A 23,081-nucleotide genomic window follows, 5' to 3' on the forward strand; every position below is an offset into this window, starting at 1 on the left:
GTGGGTCACCCTGTGTAACCAGTGTCAGCTGCACGTCCCCGCGCACGGCCTCTAACCGGTCTCGGCTGGTGGTCTCCGTGTCGTCAATGAACCAGGTGATCTCGGGCGTCGGGTCGCCGGTGGCGGCGCACTTGAGGTGGGTGGAGATGCCGGGCTCCAGCTGGCGGGCCTCGAACGTCTCCACCAGCGCCGGCGGGTCGACTGGCGACGGGGAACGCGGCGTCAGACACCGTCACACACACCGTCACACGCACAGTCACACACAGCGTCACACACAGCGTCAGACAGACGTCAGACTGTCAGTGAAACACACCCTGAGCGGCCCCCACATTTCTCCCCGGGCCGCACCTCCCCGTACTAAATACTTCACAGTACTTCACCCTTCCCCCACAGGGGTACTCACACTTTCCACCGAGCCACAGCTTCCCGTACTAACACAGTGACCCCTCCCCCCCGGGTTACTCACACTTTCCACCGAGCCGCACCTCCCCATACTAACACAGTGACCCCTTCCCCACAGGGGTACTCACACTTTCCACCGAGCCGCAGCTCTGCAGTGGCCTGCGCGCTCTCCTGGTCGTTGATGACGAAACACTGGTACATGCCCTTGTCGGACTTGGTGACGGCGCGGATCGACAGCGTCGGCTCGTCGTGACCTGCGGACAGGTGGACAGAAGCGGCAGGTCAGTCAGCGGGGTCAGTGGGAGCCGGAAGGCCGGAAGTGACACAATACATGACAGAAAAGAAGTGACTAGCCTTCATGCTGTAGTCGTCTGGCATAAGACTGGCATCAAAATTCAAAATGCAGCAGCATGATTCAAAGGGCAAGTTCAGGCGTCGCCGTTCCCTAACGCGATAATGGGGGGTCATCTTATCGACAGCACATGTTCACAGCTGCAGAGGTCAGTAGTAGTGCTGTTGGCCGTACCGATTTTGACGCCATCCTTCATCCAGTAGAGGGCCTTGACGGGGTTGCCCTTGTAGGTGCAGGTGAACTGGGCCGGTTTGCCGAAGTCGACCACTTGGGACGGCGGCGTGATGGAAGACGAGAGCGGCGCTGAAACGAACAGGGGGTCGATAGTCAGGGAAAAACATAGTACCTTTACCAGCCCCATAAATGCCTAATGAAAACAGCCACAGTGAGCCCTATAACGGCCCGCCCTCCCCCACACTCACCATGGACAATGAGAACGATTTTGACGCTCCCGTCCCATCCCTGTTACCCTGACTCACCACTGACGGTGAATCGGTCTCGTTACCCTCCCTGACTCAGTGACGGTGAGCACGGCCCCGTTACCCACTCACCAGTGACGGTGAGCACGGCCCCTCCCTGACTCACCAGTGCCGGTGAGCACGGCCCCTCCCTGACTCACCAGTGACGGTGAGCACGGCCCCTCCCTGACTCACCAGTGCCGGTGAGCACGGCCCCTCCCTGACTCACCAGTGACGGTGAGCACGGCCCCTCCCTGACTCACCAGTGACGGTGAGCACGGCCCCTCCCTGACTCACCAGTGACGGTGAGCACGGTCCCATTACCCACTCACCAGTGCCGGTGAGCACGGCCCCTCCCCGACTCACCAGTGACGGTAAGCACGGTCCCAATACCCACGGTCCCGTTACCCTCCCTGACTCACCAGTGACGGTGAGCACGGTCTCGACGCTCTCGCCTCCGACGGTGTTGTTGACCTGACAGAGGTACTTCCCCGAGTCCTGGACGCGCGCCTCGCGGATGATGAGGGTGCCAGCCACCTGGCGGACCCTGTCGTCCAGCTGAACGGGCCGCCGACGCGAGCTGCCCTCCTCAAACTTGAACCACCTGACCGGCGGGGCGGGGAGAGGGGAGGTCAGCAGACCGCCGGCCGGGCACAGTCGGTCAGCAGCGGGAGGGGAGAGAGGGGAGACAGGGCGGAGTGGAACACACGACGCGAGGAGAGTACTAGAGTAGCCAGAGGACAACCGTGGGACTTTGCAATTGTTAAGTGGAAAGAACGTTTATCGGATGTTTCAATGTGGAACAATAATAATACAATATTATAGAGATGACAATGTTCGCAAAAAGACGACATAGGGACAAGCAAGAACATCAAAATTGTATTTAAACGCCATAACCATTGTGATACTTCCAACAACTTTCCAATAAATTATGCGTGATAGGTACGTTTGCATGAGGAATTTTACAGCGAAACAGAAGAAACGATATAAAGAGTGACTAACTTTAAACAGTTCGAAGCATCGTAAGATCAATTATGGTTCAAACAATCTACAGGTTGTACCTCTATCCAATATCTGTGTCAAGCCTTGGTCAGCATACACTAGCTGAAGCCCCACCGCACCCAACAACACCAAGCAGAACCGCAGAACTGACCTGATTGATGACCTTGGAGATGCGTATGAAAGCTCCGTATGAACATTTACTTACCGTTAGATGCCACGGCAGAACCCGGGGGACTGACCGATAACCGAGACAGCAGCACTTGATACCAGCCCGATCATACGCCACGCCGATATACAAAGATACAGCGGCTCTCCCAGCGGGTGGTAGGTGGGTAGGTGTACAAGCTCCGTGACTAGAACGGCACCTCACGGCACCCGAGGGTGCACGCTGCCCAGTGACCAGCACGGTAACCGGGGGTGCCCTGACTGCCTTCCAGTGACCAGCACGGTACCAAGCTGCCCCGCCGCCAGCCGCAGCGGCCGGTCACACGGCTGACAGAAGCATAACAGCCAAAAGCCGGCAACACTATGGTGTGACTGCAAAGGCCAGGCAAGCGGGAAAACTACACACTCTCGATACGGGGTGATTTTACTCGAACAAATTTTCAAGTTATATTATATTTTGACTTGGAGACGGGACGAAAAGACTGTTAGTATTCCAAGTGGGACCAAGTAACGTCCAAAGCCAATAAGCCACCAAGCGAGCGACATAGCATCGCCGGGGGCACCAAGCCAGCGGCCAGCCGCCAAGCGGAGCGTTCTACCAACTGAGGTTGAGAGACTCACCGCTAGACGGCAGCAGGCGAGGTGCCCCCGCGTCAACGCTAGTCGTACGTGGTGTGCATCGGCCACCCAAGGAGCGTGCTTTCCAAGAGCGGCCTGCCAACCGGGAGAGAGACAGAGGGGGCTCAGAGTTCAGACGGGGCGGCGCGGGCCGCGGACAGAGCGGCTCCACCCCGGGGCTGCCTCCCACCCCCGGGACTGCCCTCCCGCACCGGCCCGGCCCCGGTCCCACACCCTACCCGAGACCCTAGCATACACAGCCACCCCACACCACCACCAGCCACTGACCTCACCACCACACACACCCGTACCGGCACACACAGACCACGAGTTCCCAGATCAGCTCACTCCACACGTGTATCCTGGCCCTGGGGCTGGTCCCCGAGGACCGGACACGCCGGTCTGACCTGAACAGGGGCGGCGGGTTGGCCTGCGCGCCGCACAGCAGCGTCACGGCCGCGCGCGCCGCGGCGCGGCGGAACAGGTAGAGCTCTCCGGCCACGCGCGGCGCCGAGGAGGCCGTCGGCTCTGCGGGCCACACCGGCGGAGGCGGGGGCTGACAGTTACACAGGGGCCGGCATATATAGGACAGACGCTGGGACTCAGGACACACAGGACAGAAAAGAAGGTTGGTTACCCAGCACCATAGAGTCTATAATCGCAAAAATAAAGTTTAATTCTGCATAACAGCCGACTGCTAGGTGAGGTAAGGTCATCATGGTTTCCGAATAGTTCATCGTTTCATAGGATTAAAGTTCGTTTCTGAAACCGGAAGGATGGTAAGGTATTGCGCAGCTGCTTGCTCCGCGCCAGCCCAGCAGATTTTGGTAGTGTGGAGCGACTCAATCACCGGCACTCGTAGTTGATGCCAAAACATGCCACATGTCCGCGCATAAAATTACAATCTTATGATAAGAGCAGCAGACTACCTTACCTTGGCTGTCAGTCTACAAACGCCTGTTTGAACAGCAGGTCTGATTATAACCTGTGTGCGGGTAGAGGCTGGACCGCGTCCTCGCGAGCTGACAGTTCCTCCGGCGGCCGGCCGGAGCACTCACCTGAACAGGGGCGCGGGGGAGGCCTGGCCGCGACAGGAGAGCGACACCGGCCGGCCGGCCGGCGCCACGTGCACGTTACCGCGCGCCTCGAACGGCACAGTAGGAGCGGCGCTGGAGAGCGGCTCTGCGCGGCCGGCAGGCGGCCGTCAGATCAGGGGGACGGGGCGGAAGTACGCGAACTGCTGCTGCACCACCGCGCCGCCGCCGCCGGCCCAACGCCAACACACCGGACATCAGTGTCCCGACATTGACAGATACCCAGGCGATGGAGAGCCACTGTGGTCCAGTCCAGGTAGGAACGGGTAGCTGCCACCACCCAGAAGACATAGACCTCACCGTCACCGCCAGAACCTCTGAGCTCACAGAGTCTGGGACTCGCGGGACGTCCGCCCGGCCCGCCGCACTGCGCCTGAACGCGGGGCCCCGGCGGGTCTGAACGCGGACCCGGGCTGGCCTGCACATGCGCCCGGACTGATCTGTACCGTACCCCGGGTTGGCCTGTGCCTGTACCCCGCGCTGGCCTGCTATACCGTACCTGAAGGCGGGGCCCGGGCTGGCCTGTATCTGTACCCCGGCCTGCTATACCGTACCTGAAGGCGGGGCCCGGGCTGGCCTGTATCTGTACCCCGGCCTGCTAAGCCGTACCTGAAGGCGGGGCTCGGGCTGGCCTGCCGTACCGTACCTGAAGGCGGGCCCCGGGGCTGGCCTGCTATACCGTACCTGAAGGCGGGGCCGCGGGCTGGCCTGCTGTACCGTACCTGAAGGCGGGGCTCGGGCTGGCCTGCGCTCGGCAGCTGAGGACGGCCGCCGCACCCTCCAGCGCCGAGCGCAGCATGAGCCGCTCGCCGAGGACGCGCGGCGCCGAGGACGCGGTGGGTTCTGCGGGGTACGCAGCGGTCACACAGGAGGTCGGGAGCCCCGCCGTCCGTCGGTCCGCCGCCGCTCCGCCCACCCCTCCCTCACCTGTGCGCGGGCGGCGGGTGCGCCTGGGCGCTGCAGGCCAGCGGCACCGGCCGGCCCGCGGCGGCGTCCGCCAGCTCCAGACGGCGCTGCTGGGCGGTCAGCCGCGGCGCCGAGCTGCCGCGCGGCTCTGCAGACCGCGGGCCACAGACCGACACGGGTCAGACCGACACGTCACCGCCGGCGGGCCACAGGTGTCAAGAGAGCCGCCGGCGCCGGCCCAGCGCAGCCCAGTGGCCGGTAAGGGAGGGTAATGTCCTGTCCATCCATCCGACCGTCCAGCTAACCGACCGACCGACCGCCAGAGCGACCGACAGACCGTCGCGCCGCCTTCGCCCACCAGCTAGGAAACAAAGCCTCCCTATCCGAAACTAGCTTACTAAATGTAGACCCGTCTGTGAAAACCAGCCCACTGATCCTCTCAGTCTGTCCCAGCTCCGTTCGCTCTCGTCCGAGCGCAGCGCACCTGAAGGCCGGCACCGGGAACGCCTGGCCGCGACAGGTGAGGGCCGCGGGAGCGCCGGCCGCCAGCCACAGCGCGTCCGTCTTGAACTCGGACGGCAGCCGGGGCGCCGAGCTGGCCACCGGCTCTGCGGGAGGGGCCGCCAGAGTGTCACTGGCATCAATCGCCTGCAGCCCTCTAGCATCATGAATGGGATGCCGGCCGAGCCGCCGCCCGCCGCCACAGAGTTTTGATATTTGGACGGGACAGGAGACGGACGAGGCGGACAGAATAGTGAGCGCGCCCGACCGGTCGGAGAGGCAGCAAGGTAGAGAGAGGACGGCTGGGCTAGGCGAGGTCTCGTCTCTGCGTCTTCCCATGACAGGTCGGCCGCCGAGCCTAGTCTCCGCTGAACGGTGAAACTGAACCGAACCGCCACCTCGACGTCCCAGCGAGCCTGTTCGCCGATCGCACGCACCTGAAGTAGGGCACCGGGAACGCCTGTCCACGACACAGCAGAGCCAGCGGCGCTCCAGACGAGTGCGAGAACGTGTTCGACTTGGAGTCGGCCGGCAGTCGCGGCGCAGAGCTGGACACCGGCTCTGCCGAACACCGACGGTTAACCATAGGAGAGGCCTACCTACCGGAGCTGATCGGAGCCCTACCTGAATGTTGGGGTGTAGACACTGCGGTTGGGAAGTAGCCGGAGGGAGGGCCCACCTGTAGCGCGGCACGGGGAACGCCTGCGCCCGACACGGCACGGCCACGGCCGAGCCGGCGCTGAGGTCGAGTCGGTCGCCGCGGGCGCCGAGCAGGCGTGGCACGCCGCTGGCCACCGGCTCTGTCGGCACCGGCCGGGACGGGATCGTAACTCTCCGAGGCCGGGCGGAGACAGCCGCCACCTCAGCGGAGCAACGAGGAGCCGAAATGTTGGGATGGGCTGAACTGGGCCCGGGCCGCCGCCAAAGGACATCGCCGGAGAGGACTGAGGTGATTTCGTACGACTTCGAGCTGCCGCTTACAACTGCCGTCAGAAGACCTTCGTTCACGTCAAGACACCTGTTCCGACTGGCCTAGCGAATTTGTCAGCTAGGTTCCTCCATGACGTCCCGAGCGGCTCAGAAATACCACTCCGTCTGTGCATTAGATGGCCTCCCTGCCACCCAACTCACCTGAAGGTGGGCGCGGGGAAGGCCTGGCCGCGACAGGGCAGCGTCGTGTCCCCACCCGCCGCGAAGGTGAACACGTCGCCGCGCGCCCCGAGCGGCACGCTGGGCGCCGCGCTCGAGACGGGCTCTGTCGGGAGCGACACCGTCCGGTGGGTGCACGGACCCCGCCCCGGGACGGGGGACGGGGGGGGGGGAGGGCCGCCGCCGGCTCACCTGAACACTGGCGCCGGGTAGCCCTGGCCGCGGCAGTGCAGCGCCCCCGGCGCCGCCGCCCGCAGGTAGAACGTGGCGCCCTGGGCCCCGGCCGGCACCCGCGGAGCGCCGCTCGACACCGGCTCTGCGAGGGGAGCGGACAGCCGGGGTAGCGCCGGGCGCGGGACAGCGGTGCCTCGCCGGGAACACTGAGCAGCCCACCAGCCAGTCCCGGAGGCTCGAGTGTTGGGATCGCGCCTCGTTCCGACCGCGATACCGCCGGCCGCCGCCCAGTCTCCGCGCCTCTGAATGTGCTGAGCTGCGCCCTCACACGCCACTTGAACAAGGGTACCTCTGAGCCCTGCCCGATGCGCTACCTCACCTGAAGCTGGGCACTGGGCGGCACTGGGTGGCCCTGGCCGCGGCAGTGCGGTTATATCTGCCCAATGCGGTGGCTCACCTGAAGCTGGGCAACGGGTGACCCTGGCCGCGGCAGTGCAGCGTGCCCGGCGCGGCGGCGCGGGCCTCCACTATGACCCCGTTGGCGCCGGGCGGCACCACCGGGGCGCCACTGGCCACCGGCTCTGAGAGCGGATAGGGAGACAATGGAGACAGACTGACGAGATGTGGGGACGGAGCCGTCCCTGAATGGTGGGATAGGAAGCCGTCTTCGCCGCCGGCCCGCGCTGGTCGAATTGAAAGGACCGCCACCCCCTGACCGACGGTGACTGCTGAGTTCAGTTCTGACCTGGTCAGACGGGCGCGGGCACTGCAGCGTCCTCACCTGAAGCGCGGCACGGGGAACGCCTGCGCCTTACACGGCAGGCTGAGCTCAGCGCCGCTGCCGTGCTGCAGGTTATACGCCTTGGACTCGACGGAGACCTTAGGCGGCCCGCTGGACACCGGCTCTACAGGGGAGAGGCTCGTGTCACGGGGCGCAGGGGTCACCGCTCGGCGCCTACCTGAAGGCCGGCAGCGGGAAGGCCTGAGCGGGGCAGAGGAGCGCCTGCGCCGCGCCGGCCGCCGCCCGCTCCGTCTGGATCTCACTGCGACTGGTGGTCTTTGGCGGCGCGCTCGACACCGGCTCTGGGGGCGGCGGCACAGAGAGGACGGTTGGAGGCGCGCATAGCGGGGACTCCGGCAGCCGGGGAGGGATAGGGTGGAACCGCCACCGGCCGCCGCCGCCGCACTCCGCCGCATGTACGGTTGACGGACGAGAGTTCACTGGATTTCACCGCCCTTTCTTCCCCAAATCAGATTCTTCCCAGCGACACGGATCGACCGGTCAACTCACCGCCATCTCCTGACTGGCCCCGCTGCTGACCTTGTGACTGGCACCGGTGACCCCTGACCCTGTGCTGACCTTGTGACTGGCACCGGCGACCCCTGGTTCGGTACTGGTGACCCCTGACCCTCCGCTGACCTTGTGACTGGCACCGGTGACCCCTGGCCTCACTGCTGACCTTGTCACTGGTACCGGCGACCCCTGGCCCTGGCAGAGGAGGCTGAGCGCCGCGCCGGCCCGCTGCTCCGCTGAGCTGATCTTGCTCTGCGTGGGGAACTGAGGCGGCGCGCTGCTGACCGGTTCTGCGGGCCGCACGCACCGGCCAGCGCGGCGGTCAGTCGGGCCCGACCCCACCCCGGGACACGGCGCGGTGCCTCCCAGGACCGGGGACCCGCCGCCGCTGCCGCAGCCAACGCCCACAGCGCACAGTCGTCCGACACGAGTTCCGCCTCGGCAGAGAGGCTGCCTTGTAAGCTACCGCTAAACAATGCCAAACCAGCCGAGAAGAGCAGACCGTCCGGCTCCGTCTGCAGTGCGGGTACAGAACCATGCTCTCATCCGACAGGGTAGTAGGGCCGACCCGACTCTGGAGCCGCTGGGCTTCACTCCTCGCCCGCTCAGAGAGCCTTCGACAGAGGACACCACCGACCCAACTGTATCACTCAGTCCAGACCAACGCATACCCGACACAGACCGGACCAGTCCAGACCCGGCTCCGGTCGGTACCTCCAGCGGCACATCACCCTGACCATCCGGCACTTACCTGAAGGCGGGCGTGGGCGCGGCCTGGCCGGGGCACAGCAGCGAAAGCGGCGCGCCCGCCACCCGGCTGAGTGCCTCGAACTGCGAGCCCTCCGGGACCCGGGGCGCTGAGGCGCTGGCCGGCTCTGCGACCCAGGGCGGTCAGCGGTCAGAGACCGGCGGGCCGGCGGGCGGGAGCCTACCCGAGTGGAGGACAGGATAACCCCCACAGGACCCCTCCCCTCCCGGCCAGAGACCGGCGGGAGGGAGCCTACCCGAGTGGAGGACAGGGTAACCCTCACAGGAGCTGTAGGAGCTCACAGCAGCAGCCCTGTGGAGCTGACCATACCTGACGGTGGGGACGGGGAAGGCCTGTCCCGGACAGCCCAGGCTGAGCGCGGCGCCGCGCCGCCGCTGCAGTGTCACCGTGCGCGCCAGCTCGCTGATCTGCGGGGCAGAGGCGGCCACGGGCTCTGTGGCGCGCGCGGCCGGCCGTCAGACACGGCACCTACCGTCTGCCGGGCGCCGGGTACCCCTGGTGGTCCCCGGGCCGGCACAGAGGCGGCACCTACCGTCTGCCGGGCGCCGGGTACCCCTGGTGGTCCCCGGGCCGGCACAGAGGCGGCACCTACCGTCTGCCGGGCGCCGGGTACCCCTGGTGGTCCCCGGGCCGGCACAGAGGCGGCACCTACCGTCTGCTGGGCGCCGGGTACCCCTGGCCGGGACAGAGCAGACAGAGCGCCGCCCCGCGCCGCCGCTCCACCCGCTTGAAGCGGAGGTCCCGCTCCAGCTCCGGCGCCGAGGCCGCCAGGGGTTCTGCGGACCGCGCGCCGTCAGTTCCAAACGGCGGCACCGGCAGACGCCAGCGGCACCTACCTGAATGTGGGCGGCGGCACGCCCTGCGCCGGGCAGCCTAGCGAGACAGCGCGGCCGGCGCGGTGCAGCTGCCGCTTCAGGTCGCGCTGCGAGGCGTCCCCGGGCGCCGCCGCCGACACCGGCTCTGCACAGCGCGCCGCCCGTCAGCGGACACAGCCCCAGGACAGCGGCACACCGCCCCAGGACCGCCGCGCACCGCCCGTCAGTGGACACAACCCCAGGACAGCGGCGGTCCGCCCCAGAACAGCGGCGCTCCGCCCGTCAGCGGACACAGCCCCAGGACAGCGGACACAGTCCCAGCCGATCACCGCGCTCCGTCTACCTGAACGTCGGCGGCGGGAACGCCTGGCCGGCACAGGGCAGCGCCACGGACGAGCGCGCGGCCGCCGCCGTCCGGGACGTCTCCACGCGCGAGTTACCCTGCGGAGCCGTGGCTGCCACCGGCTCTGCAAGACCGACGATCGGACTGAGGTGGGCCCGCACCGGCGACCGAGGCAGCTACTGACCTGAGTGGTGGGATAGGGCACCCCGCTGCACCGAGCTACCGCCCTACTCGGGCCGGCCACCGACCTGAACCTGGGCAGCGGGTAGGCCTGTGCGGGACAGGCCAGGCTGAGCTGCGCGGCCGCCCGGCGCGTCACGTGACCGAACTGGGACACCTCCTGGACCTGCGGCCGGCCGGCGGCCACCGGCTCTGGGGGCGCCGGCGGCCCGTCAGTGCGCGCCCTCACACACCGAGCCTACCTGAACGTCGGCACGGGGAACGCCTGTCCCGGACAGGGCAGACTGAGCGCGCCGGCCGCCCGGCGCGTCATCTGCCCCAGCTGAGAGAGCTCCTGCACCTGCGGCCGGCCGGCGGCCACCGGCTCTGCGAACGGCGCACCGGTCAGCCCCCGACCGGCCGGCCCGAGCAGCCTACCTGAACGCGGGCAGCGGGTACGCCTGGCTGGGGCAGAGCAGCGACAGCTGCCCACCCGCCGTCTGGTGGTGCGCGTTGGCCAGCAGCATGGCAGAGGGCGCCGCCGCCGCCACCGGCTCTGCGGAACAGCGCCGACCGACCCGACCTGACGCTCGGACCCCTACATGGACTCCGCGCAGAGCCTACCTGAACCTGGGCAGAGGGTACGCCTGGCTGGGACAGAGCAGAGAGAGCGGCCGGCCGGCCGTCTGCCGGTAGGCGTCTGGCAGCGACATGATGCTGGGCGCGGCGGCCGTCACCGGCTCTGCGAACGGCCACTCGCGTCACCCACTGACCTGACCCGACCGGGAGCTGACCTGACCTGGCGCAGAGCCTACCTGAACCTGGGGAGCGGGTACGCCTGGCTGGGGCAGAGCAGCGCCGCGGCCTGCGCCGCCGTCCGCTGGTGCGCGTTGGGCAGGGACATGGCCGACGGCGCCGTGGCCGCCACCGGCTCTGCGGGGCCACGGCCACTCCGGTCAGACACCGACCTGACCTGAGCCGGCGGGGAGCCTACCTGAACCTGGGCAGAGGGTACGCCTGGCTGGGGCAGAGCAGAGAGAGCGGCCGGCCCGCCTGCTGGTGGTACGCGTCCAGCAGCGGTACGGCGGACGGCGCGGACGCCGAGACCGGCTCTGTGGGCGCAGGGGACAGACTCACCGTCACTGGCCGCGGTGGGGACGGGGGCGGAGACAGCCTACCTGAACGTCGGAACCGGGGCCGCCTGGCCGGGACACAGCATGGCGACGGCGGCGCGGCGGGCGCGCGTCAGGTGCAGCTGAGAGACCTCGCCGAGCTGCGGCGCCGACGCGGCCACCGGCTCTGCGCCGGCCGGGTGGGCCGTCAGTCGGTGGAGGAGTGGTCCGGCCGGCCCGCCGCGCCGTCCCCCGCCGGGCGGCGCCACCCAGCGCCCCGCCCCGGCTGTCCGGTCCGGACCGAAATGGACCGCGGTGGTGCCCTCAGCTCTCGGGATGTCGCACTTGTCAGCCGACGGTCGGTCGGAATCAGCAAATGGACATGCGGACGTGTACCGAGCCAGTGAATGGCACCGCCGTGAGCCGGTTCAGTTGCCGAACTAGCTCCCAGACGGCAATCAATCACCATAGAGTTACCTACCTGCCTCGTTGGTGTGTGAGGGTACGACTACCTACGCCCGCCTACCTGAAGTGCGGCGGCGGGGCGGCCTGGCCGGGGCAGAGCAGCGTGACGGGCGCCGAGCGGCGGCCCTCCACCAGACTGAGACGGGCTACAGCGTTCACCTGGGGCCGGCCCGAGCTGACGGGTGCTGCGGCGGCCGCGGGACCCGTCAGGGAGTGGGGGCCGCGGGACGGACCCACCGCCCGGCGGGAGGAGTACCGGGCCGTCCGGCCGACAGCCGCCGCCACTTACCCGACTCGCTGGCTGAACCCGAGCCCCGCCCGACCAGTACCTACCGGAACAGGGGCGGCGGCGCCGCCTGGCCCGGACAGAGCAGGCTCACCGCCGTCACCGCCCTGCCGGCCGCCAGGCTGGTACGCTCCGACAGCGCCAGCCGCGGCGGCGCCGCCGACACCGGCTCTGCGGCGGAACGCAACGTGACAGCGCCACCTACCGAAAGGCGGGCACCGGCCGGCCCTGGCCCGGGCAGAGCAGCGTGGCCGGTCGGCCGCGCCGGCCCACCGCCTTGTTCAGCTGCGCCGAGACGGTGACCTGGGGAGGAGCGGCCGACACCGGCTCTGCGGACGACCGGCGGCGCCTCAGTGGCCGGGACAGGGCCGCTCCCTGTTGCCGGGATAGGGCCCCTGCTGCCGACCCGACCCACCTCGACACCACTGCGGACGTTCCGTCACCGGACAGATCGCTCTGCCGAGCCGAGCTACCGATGCCGTCCCGCGCTGACCTGACTCGGGCGGTCGCTGCTCTGACCTGACCTTGAGCGGGGGCTGATCTGACCTCGGCGGGGGCGGGGGCTGCTCTGACCTGACCTTAAGCGGTGGCTGACCTGACCTAGGGTCGGGGGGCTGTGCTGACCTGACCTCGGCCGGGGCGGGGGCTGCTCTGACCTGAACTCGGGCGGGGGCGCCGCCTGGGCCGCGCAGAACAGCGCCAGGCCGCGGCCAGACCGGAACGTCACCCCCTGAGTCGTCTGGGAGGCGGACGGGAACGCGGGCGCCGAGCTGCTCACCGGCTCTGCCGACCGACAGCGGCGCGTCAGCGGCCAGAAATCCGGCACGGCACTCCGCACGGCACTGCTGCTAGCGCTACGGGGTCTGTCTGGAGACGGATACAGGAGCCACCGGCGCCGGACGCGCGGGTGCCAGCCCGGTCAAAAGGCTCGGCGGAGGCGGGCCGCGGCGCCGGTCTGCTCCGGCCTGTTGTCAGGCGGCCGCCGACGGAGGCTCAGCCGGGACCCGGATGGCGCAGCAGTCCACATGTGTCAGTATGGTGTCAGTATGGCGACTGATAATGGAGAACGCATTGACTATGTTATGCCAAAGTAAATGCATGAATCAGTCCTGTCAGTGAACTCCGGGCACAGATGGCGCTACCTCCGCGGCCGGCCCCTAGCAGGGGTGCGGTCGGGGCGCCCTCTAGGGACATCCTACCACAACCGGACAACGCACGACCGACTGGGCTCCGCAGCACGCTTTCTCAATGCTGGCAATGAGAACGATACCGATCTGGCAGTCTCTCAGCGGTGTGTGTGGGACGGCTGGGTCCGGCCCGCCTCTGGCCGCCCAGAGGCGGTCGGTGCGGCCGCAGATGGGCAGACGGACCGGCCGGGCGGAGCGCTGGGCTGGCGCGGAGACAGGCGGCGGCGGCGGCGGCGGCCGGCGGCCCGACAGCAGGGGTACCCTATCCCAACATTCAGGTAGGCTCCTCGCGCACACAACACAACACACCGCGCGCAGACTTTACTTTCAGAGGCAAACAGTGCAAGGCGAGCAGACGTTACCGTTACGTTAAACCGACACGCGCAACAGAGGGCGTTACGGAACACGCTACATTTCAACATTTGACATATCCATTAATCATATGCAAAGGCTGAAACTGGCCCAGAAGACTGAGTCGATCACCGGAAGGGCGTTAACCCAAAACCGCATTACAGCCAAATGAACTATTCAGGAGCCGGCAGGGCCCGTCATGATACAGTCAGAGAGCGCGTCGTGCCGGCCGTGTCAATACTAACGACATAACGATAATGAGTCGAACAGGCCGACCGAGGTACGCCGACCGCAGACGGCCGCTCGGCCGGCGGCACAAAGAAACAATGGCGCCGCCCACCGAGCGGCCGCCGGCGGACGACTTAACCCCGCGACCGGCGGCGACCGCCGCAGAGAGCCGGTGAAATAGTGACCAGAGGTCCCTGCAGAGAGCCCGACAGAGACCCCCACCGACGCAGAGAGCCGGGAAATAGTGACCAGAGGTCCCTGCAGAGACCCCCACCGACGCAGAGAGCTGGGAAGTGGGGACTGACCAGAGGTCCCCACAGAGACCTCCACCCCCACACAGTCCCGGCAAATTTATCTACAGATGACTGTTTGGAGAGTACGACGTCGAGCTTTAGATGAGATTGACGTTCGCGCAGTTACGATGGTCTCCGTGGCGGTCTCCCTGGTCCCTGTACCGGTCTCCCTGGTCTCTGTGCCGGTCTCTCTGTCTCTGTGGCGGCCGCTGCCGGTCTCGGACGGCCCGGGGTGCCCGGGCGGCCGCTGCCAGTCTCAGACTCACCTGAGACGACGAGTCGGCCCTCGGTGGCGCTGAGGCGCGTCTCGCCCGTCAGCCGGTGCACGGTGCGGCAGCGGAACGACTTGAGGCCGTCCTCGGGCGTCACGTCGCGGATGTGCAGCTCGCCAGACGGCAGCACCAGGTACTTGCCGTCTGACGACACGCGCCGCGGGCGGAGGTCACACACGGCCGACGGGGTGTATAGCGGGACACAGGGGTCATCAGGGGGTTACATAGGGGCCATGTAGGACTGCCGAGAGTTGGGTCTGTAGGACAGGTTGGTGAGATTATCCCAAAAGGAATTAACAAGCATGGAGATTCAAGAACGGATTTTTTTACGCTATATTAACCCAAAAATTAATGTAGCAACGACACAAAAATACCAGAACAGTTGTGTCTTACGGAAACTGTCAGCGCCTGCCCGCTCAGCCGAGCCATTGGCCGCTGCCGCTGTCGCCAACTATGGGAGTCGCGAGTCGTTACATTAGAGAGGGGCGTCAGATGCCAGTCAGAGTAGTGAGGGGGAGGCGACCAGTACAGGGGCGGAGCGCCGCGGACGCATCACGCCGATCGATAGATCGATTCCAGCCGTCACAGGGACAGACGACAGCGGTTTAATGGGAATCCTGACCCTGCATCGAGAGAATTTCCTCAGTAATAAAACCGCAACGCGTCTGAGAAGGCAGCTCGTAAAAATGGAGGGGAGATACCGACTAGGGGATTGTGACTATAACGCCACCCAAAAGGGGACTCGTCAATTTGGCTCAATGCTCTCCCGCCCAGCTATCTGACTGGGCATTGGGGGCCGAGCGGTAGGCGGAGCGGGAGGGCGTCACGCGGCGTTTCGTGACGACTCCAGTTCAGGTGTCAACTGGGGCCGGCTTTTGTCGCTAACTATGGGAACGCCCGGTGGCCGGCGCCGGGTCCACCACACAATCGGACCGAGAGGGTCATTACCGCGCGCGGAGACGTTTTTACGGGAAGCCGCGCGGGAGGCGTGGGAGTATCGGCAGGAGGCGGGTCCGTGGGGAGGAGGGAGTCCATGGGGAGGAGGGGAGGGCTGCTGGGAGCAGGGTCGGGTACACAGACACGCAGACACATCCCGCGACAGAGGAGAGTCGACCAACAGCCGATTAGCCGATCAAGCTCGACCGAATGGTCTCAGTTTCAACACCTCCGTGTTACTTTGAAAGCAGTCGAGCTCAGGCGGCTATCTGGCTGTTCAGTCGACTCTCCCTCAGCGCGAGCAGGTGATGTTCATCTGCGCACCGCCCGCCTGGCTCTGAACGGGAACGGTCCGGGTCGGGCCGCGGCCCACTGAGAGCCCTGGCCGTACCGAGCCGGAGCGCCGCCTCAGAGGCGGGTCCCCGGCCGGACACGGGCTGTGACCGAGGCCACAATACCGCCGCCCCTCAATGTCAGTTACACTAAGGAGCGGCGCGGACCGATAGTATCCAGAGCGAGGCGGGCGACGCGGAAACAAGCGTTACCGTTACGGTATATCAGACAAAGCGAATTCATCCGTGACCACCGCAAAACGCTAGCTGCGCGTGGCCGGCGGTAAAACGATACAGTACAATCGCGAGCAGCGACCAGTGAAGATAAAACCATCAGCAGCTACGCTATGCCGGCCGAGCGTTACGTTATCACCAACTAATGAGCTACGGTACGCTGTAATAATGGAGTTACGCTACTCTGTATTTATTCAACTTCATGTGACGTTACGTTAAGATTGTTGACAGCTAGGTGGTCACCGGCAATTACGCGCGAGCCGCGCCACTTAAACACAAACACCGCGCGCGGGCAAACACAAACAGGGGGCCGTCAGTCAGCGGGCAGATGTTTGTATGGAGATGTTTGTCACATTGACCGGACGGAGCGGCGACCTCCGGCGACCCCAGGCCCGGCCGGAGCGGCGACCCCCGGCGGCCCCAGGACCGGCCGACACAAAGGCCGGTCCCGGAAGGAGGACGGCGAGTGCCGAGCATGTCTCTCTCTCTCTCTCCAGGCGCCCGCCGTCAGCGTGTCGGCGCCCCCTCCGGCCGACCACGCCCGTCCTCAGCCAGAGGACACGACTTCAGCGCCCGGAGCGCGCGGGCCGACGCGCTCATCGATCCGCGCGCCGGCCACCAGGTGGGGTGCGTTCCGCCGCGCCGGCCTCGACGCCACTCCGACGGGTGAGTCAGCCACGCGCCCGGCGCGAGCGTCGACCCGGCCTCGTCGGCGGCGGCGACCGGCGGCACGCACAGCGCCGCCGACCGACCGACGACCGACGAGCGGCGGCCGGTCTCTCTCTCCGCCCGCCGCGGCAGCGCACACAGAGCGCTCAATAGTTGACACCATCCCGAGAGGGACTGAACTCTGCGGGCGTCCCGCCGACCCTGTCGACAGCTGCGGGGGCGACCCGGCCAGGCTGGCGCCCGGCTCTGCGGCCGCGGCCCAGCCACCAGTGCTGCAGCGGCGGCAGAAAAACGCCGGCCGCTCCCCAGTGGCGCCCGTCTTGCCGGCCCGGTGTGACGCCCATCGTCGTCACGTGACGGGCGGCACGTGACTCCAGGCCAGGCGATTCACCAGCTGAGCTACGGCTGACGCCCAGCTGAGCTCCAGCTGAGCTCCAGCTGAGCTGCGGCTGAACTCATGACTGAGCTGCGGCCGAGCTTCGGCCGAGCTCGGGCAGTCAGAGGCGGAGAGGGAGCCTGTCAGCGATGAGTCACCCGGCCAGCCCGAGGCTGTGGATGAGGACCTAATGACAGCCGGCCGGACCCGGTGGCCACATAGAGCGGACAGAGAACGTCCTCCCACCAGCCGCCGTCGACCGACCGACCGGCGGGGGGGGGGGCACCCCAGTTCCCACGCTCGCAGTCAGACGGGTCGGCGCCGCCCCTCTCCGGGCGGGCGGCCGTGATCCTGAGGCGCCGGCCGTGATCCTGAGGCGCCGGCCGTGACACAAGCAGTGCGGAGCCGCTGACGGCCCGGTTGGCGAAGGAGACAGAAGGTCAGCTGCGTCACCGGCGGCTGAGTCGCCGCGGTGCGTCACCGGGCGGCGATACGACGGCGAACGGAGAGGACGCGTCATATGACAGAGAGGAAGGAGATGCGTCATATGGCAGGATAGAGCGAGGCATACGACAGGACAGGACGAGTCATGTGACAGACCAGGACAAGTCGTAGGATATGGTGAGTCATTTGAGACACGGATGAAGCACATTTTATGACAGGCGAAGGAGCTGGAGGAATGAACTATATAAAGCACGAAGCTTTAGATCAAAGGTTAGACAGGAAGCGGAGGCTCGGAAACGTTCGATACGTTGAGCTGTGGTTTGCAGCCACGTTCTGAAGAGGCGCGGGGTGGTGGTGGTGTCTAGGGTAGCTGCTGCCGTCCCTAGGCCGTACCATAGTCGGACGAGGGGAAGAACGCGGAGCCGTCGCTGGCCTCCCAGGACTGCACCGACACCAGGTCGGACACGTGGCTCGGCAGCACGCACTTGAGCGAGGCGGCGTTCCCGCGGATCACAAACTCGTCCAGGATCCTGGTCTCGTAGCTCTGCTGCACGGCTGAAACAGACGGCGGGCGCCGGCGTCACCGCCGGCCGCCACGTACCCGACCGCTCCGAGGCGAAGTGCGTGGCGCCGCCGGCCTCGGTCCACGCCTGCACGCTGACAAAGTCGGCCACGAAGCTGGGAATCACGCAGGAGAGCACGCCGCTGTTGCCGGCGATGACGTGCGCCGTGTTGACGTCCGTCTGGTACGGCTGCGACACCACTGCCGTGGGGACAGCGGGAGCCGTCAGCCGGCGGACATGGCCAGCGCGACCCCGTGGGGACGGCGGGAGCGGTCAGCCGGCGGACACATGGCCTGCGCGGGAGCGGTCAGCCAGCGGAGGCACAGCCAGGGGCGGAGAATACGCGCTCTATGAGGTCATGTGCAGCTCCAGAGACGTTGAAGACTGTCACTGTGTGGCCGACACAATGCGCGGCATGCGTCACAATCTGTTGTCTGTGAAACGCTCCGCTACGAAACTCGTCTGGCGGAGACGAGGCAAGTCGTCAGTTCAGGACACGGCAGGCAGGGGTGGCTGGAACTGGCAACACAGCAGGAACCCAAAGGAACTGACCAGGATATTGCGGGAACGATTCTAAGCAGACCAGCGCCTCCAAACTACAAGGGTTCCAGACCATTGGCTGAAAATTCTTGCCGGCTTTCTTACTTGAAATAGTTAGCTCCAAGTAAAGCTTTTAATCCATACAAAGCCAAAGAACAATGCTTCTGGAAGATGTGAGTTGCGTTTACGATTACATTTTGGTGATAATTGTTTTTAAAATTGTCTTTCAAGGTCCAAAAAAAAGATTCTCTTCTGATGTCATGCTTAAGATCTCCCCGAATAGTCTCCGAACAACACCAGCCAGCCACCAGGCTTAAACTATCTGGCAGCTGAAATGCTCAGAAGAGCGGCCGGCATCTAACTCGGCTAGCTAGTTGTGAAGTTCCGTCGTTTCACAGAAGACAGTCTTCTGGAGACTTACTGCATAATCAATCAGCTCTCGAGATAGGACAGGTCTCGCTGTCATCTACCATGAGCGACCCAGAATACTACATGGCCCAATGGAAAGCCCTACATCTTTCTGCGGGACCCGAAAAGCTCGAAGTCTATCGACATTGCGCCATTTCTCGAGTTACTTGGAAGATGGAGGCGATTGACGGGCATCAGCACTGAATTACCATAGTCCTCCGAAGGAAAGTAGGTGGCTCCATCAGAGTCGACCCACGACTGAACGCTGACAAAGTCCGCCACGAAGCTGGGCACCTCGCAGCGCATCACGCCGCTGTTGCCCACGATGACGTACTCGTTGTCGGCCTCCGTGTTGAACTGCTGCGAGACAGCTGCGCGCAGAGGCCGGGGGTCAGCGGCCATTTACCGTGGCTGGCGGCCGGAAAGTAGGAGCGGCCGTCGCCGTCCACCCACGACTGCACCGCCACCAGGTCGGCCATGTAGCTGGGGATGCGGCACCGCAGCACCGCCGCGTTGCCCACCACCACGTCCTCGTTGACAACGGTGGCATCATACGGCTGTGAAACGGCTGAAAGGAAGGGGACAGCAATTACCATAGCGGGACGACGGGAAGTAGGAGCCGCCGGCCGCGTCCTCCCATGAGGCCACCTGCACAAAGTCGGCCACGAAGCTGGGCACAACGCAGGCGATCACAGCGGCGTTCCCGACGATGACGTGGGCGTTGTTCACCTCGGTCTGGTACTGCTGCGACACCACTGCCGTGGACAGACAGACACACAGCCGGTCAGCGGGGGAGGAGGACAGAGCGTGAGCGCACGGGACTGGTCGCTCTGGGGCACACCGAAGCGCAACGAACCCCTGTGAGAATGATTCACTGCCATGCTTCAATCGTATGGCGAGAAAAGGGGCGGTCTCGGTCAATGGAGCCGCCATTGGCCAACTCCAAGGCGCCAGGTGCTGATCACATGCAGCGGTGGGAACTGCAGGTTCAATGGCGATTCTTGCACAAGCAGAGCTAGGCAAACGTTGGAAATCTTCTTTGCTGGAGCGTACTTATAACGACTGGACACTAGGAGCCCTGTCCGTTCAAGTACAAACTGGACTCCGAAGTGCCTATGACAGCGCATTTAAGCGTTCGTTGCCTTGCGATGCAAGACAACACGAACGTTTATTGGATTCGACATAACAAAAAGAGGCAACGCCGGAGCCTGGTGACACGACCACTTTTTGAAGTACCTAGGGATAAAGTCATGTTATAACATCATCTAGCGATGTTCCGGCGCCGTTCCTGCCGCCTAACAAACGATGGCCAATTACCATAGTCCTCCGAGGGGAAGTAGGTGGCTCCATCAGAGTCGACCCACGACTGCACGCTGACAAAGTCCGCCACGAAGCTGGGCACCTCGCACCGGAGCACGCCGCTGTTGCCGTTGATGACGTACGCCTTGTTTGAGTCGGTCTCGAAGGGCTGAGACACGGCTGTGCGCAGAGGCTGAGGTCAGTCAGCCACCAAATGACCACTGGCAGTCGAGCAGCGTCGCCACCCCGGGAAGGTATCGGCACATGACCAAAGACCGCCCACAGAGCACTGAAAGGCATGGCAAAGACGTGAGGCAGGATGTGAAAAAGGATAGTCAAGGAACGCAGGCAAGGATGACGCCACGTCCGCCTCTGGCAGTCGGCAACGGTGGACACAACGTAGAAAACCAGATGGAAAAAGCTTCAGGGAGAAGTTGCGAACTGCTGAAACATTTCGCTGCAAGCAGCGTAACTTACGTTCTGTAGCCGTCTCAAGATGCGACGCCGGACGGCAAGTCGCGCTCCACAACAACAACAGGATCAAGAATCTCTTGCACTCTGAAGCAAGAGTTCTTCCATGCTGCTCTTGAAACTATGCTGTTCACACCTCTCATATGGCCAGGAAGGGGGGCGTGAATTACCATAGTCCTCCGAAGGGAAGTAGGTGGCTCCATCAGAGTCGACCCACGACTGCACAGTGATAAAGTCGGCCACGAAGCTGGGCACCTCGCAGCGGAGCACGCCGCTGTTGCCGTTGATGACGTACTCCTTGTCCGAGTCGGTGTCGAAGGGCTGAGACACGGCTGTGCGCAGAGGCTGAGGGTCAGCGACCAATTACCGTAGTCGGTGGAGGGAAAGTAGGCAGCCTGCGTCGAGTCCACCCACGACTGCACCGTCACAAAGTCGGCCACGAAGCTGGGGATCTGACAGCGCATGGTGGCCGCGTTGCCGCGGATGGCATACTCGCGCTCCACGCTGGCCTCGTACCGCTGCGCGACAGCTGCAACAGGTCATTGTCAGTCGTCAGGAGAAGGGGCCGTCAGCAGGAGAAGGGGCCGCCAGCATCAGCCGGCGTACTCCTGAAAGGCGGCATTACTTGTGGAGAGGTCAGAAGACAGAAAGGAGGAGATGGGGGGAGTGAGGACGGAAAGGATGCGCCAGTCGTACCATCGCCACTAACGCCGCCCCCAGCCGAGCGGAAGAAGACGGCGCCGTCGCCGTCGACCCACGAGGTGACCGTCACCAGGTCGGCCACGTGACTGGGCAGCTCGCAGCGCAGCACGGCCGCGTTCCCGGCCACCACGTACACGGGGTTGACGCTGGCTGAGTACTGCTGAGCCACCACTGTAACAGGAGCGGCCATTTACCGTGGCTGGCGGCCGGAAAGTAGGAGCGGCCGTCGCCGTCCACCCACGACTGCACCGCCACCAGGTCGGCCATGTAGCTGGGGATGCGGCACCGCAGCACCGCCGCGTTGCCCACCACCACGTCCTCGTCAAACACCGTGGTCCGGTAGGGTTGGGACACGGCTGAAAGGGGACAGCGTCACTAGTTACCGTAGCGCGCGGACGGATAGTAGGAGCCGCCGTCGGAATCCTCCCAAGAGGCCACCTGCACAAAGTCGGCCACATAGCTGGGCAGCTTGCACTGCACCACGGCCGCGTTGCCGAGCACCACAAACTCGTTGTCGATCTCGACTTGGTACGCCTGCGAAACGACTGAAACGGGCGACACGGGGCGTCACCGGGGAGCCGGCGTACCGTAGCTCGTTGAAGAGCGAAAGAAGGTAACGCCGGTGGCGTCCTGCCACGACCTGACGGTGACAAAGTCTGCGACGAAGCTGGGGATGCGGCAGCCGAGAACGCCGGCGTTGCCGACGATCACGTACTCGTCCTGCACGCTGGTCGTGTACGGCTGAGTGACAGCTGAAAAGAGCGGGCGGCGCGCGCGGGGCGCAGCTAGTTACCGTAGCTCTGCGAGGGGAAGTAGGAGCCACCGGCGGAGTCCTGCCAGGACGCCACCTGCACCAACTCGGCCACGAACGTGGGCAGCTTACAGCGCAGCGCCGCAGCGTTGCCGCGGATCACAAACTCGTTCTCCGTCTCGGCACGATAGTCGAGCGACACGACTGAAAACCAGACAGGCGTCAGGCGGCCGAGGACGGGCGGGGCGCCGGGCGGAGGACGGGCGGCGGTCGGACAGGAGAGGCGCGGACTGCGGGTCGGTTACCGTAGCCGGACGAGGGGAAGTAGGTGCCGCCGGCGCTGTCCTCCCAAGACTGCACCGTCACGAAGTCGCCGACGAAGCTGGGAATCTGACACTGGAGCACGGCCGCGTTGCCGACGATGACGTACTGGTCGATGACGCCGGAGGCGTACTCCTGTGAGACGGCTGCGGAGTGGTCGCGGCGGTCATCAGGGACTGTCAACGCCGCGCCCACCGTCACACTGGCGCCCGTCCAATGCTAGCCCTCTACATCTCCTCCCAGCGCAAACAGGAGCTTCCCTCCACCTGCGGCCGAGAAACCCGGCTCCGTCACCGCCCACCTGAAAATCGGTCTTTGCCGGGTCTCACAGCCAGCAGTCAGGTGATCAGCGTGGTGTGAATTACCGTGCTGCTGCCCGGGTCGGAGGACGGCTCCGGCGTCAGAGCGCCACTCGCGCACCGCCACAAACTCGGCCACATAGCTGGGCACTTGGCAGCTAAACACGGCAGCGTTGCCGCGGATCGTGTACACGTTATGCACCTCCGTCTGGTAGGCCTGGTGAACGACTGCAACAGGGACTCGGCAGTCACGGCGGGTCCCTACGAACACCTACAACCTACCACCTCCGTGTGGTAGGCCTGGCGCTCCGCTGGAACGGGACTGGGCGGTCAATGCGGAC

General features: G+C 65.2%; 1 protein-coding gene across 35 annotated transcripts in view; it reads right to left on the reverse strand.

Annotated features, from left to right (window-relative positions):
* LOC122373537 (Down syndrome cell adhesion molecule-like protein Dscam2) overlaps positions 1 to 23,081 on the reverse strand; it is a 117,583-nt gene that overhangs the window by 61,884 nt on the left and 32,618 nt on the right. For 17 of the 35 annotated variants that reach the window (XM_043351681.1, XM_043351713.1, XM_043351688.1 and 14 more), the window contains 7 exons: positions 21,364 to 21,540; positions 14,390 to 14,539; positions 6,840 to 6,963; positions 1,635 to 1,816; positions 929 to 1,057; positions 531 to 656; positions 57 to 201 (listed from right to left, as the gene is read on the reverse strand). In XM_043351681.1, coding sequence (XP_043207616.1) covers positions 57 to 201; positions 531 to 656; positions 929 to 1,057; positions 1,635 to 1,816; positions 6,840 to 6,963; positions 14,390 to 14,539; positions 21,364 to 21,540 — 1,033 coding nt within the window. Of the gene's footprint in view, positions 1 to 56; positions 202 to 530; positions 657 to 928; positions 1,058 to 1,441; positions 1,447 to 1,634; positions 1,817 to 3,000; positions 3,138 to 6,839; positions 6,964 to 7,602; positions 7,727 to 10,825; positions 10,929 to 11,195; positions 11,314 to 14,389; positions 14,540 to 17,779; positions 17,942 to 17,987; positions 18,150 to 19,106; positions 19,269 to 19,303; positions 19,466 to 19,490; positions 19,653 to 20,214; positions 20,377 to 20,837; positions 21,000 to 21,034; positions 21,197 to 21,363; positions 21,541 to 21,752; positions 21,915 to 21,956; positions 22,122 to 22,162; positions 22,325 to 22,425; positions 22,588 to 22,806; positions 22,969 to 23,081 lie in introns of those variants that run through there. The other 18 variants (XM_043351700.1, XM_043351706.1, XM_043351696.1 and 15 more) reach the window with 18 other exon arrangements.

Source organism: Amphibalanus amphitrite, unplaced genomic scaffold, assembly GCF_019059575.1.
Source record: "Amphibalanus amphitrite isolate SeventyFive unplaced genomic scaffold, NRLGWU_Aamphi_draft 001513F_arrow, whole genome shotgun sequence".
Classification (NCBI taxonomy): Eukaryota; Metazoa; Arthropoda; class Thecostraca; order Balanomorpha; family Balanidae; genus Amphibalanus; species Amphibalanus amphitrite.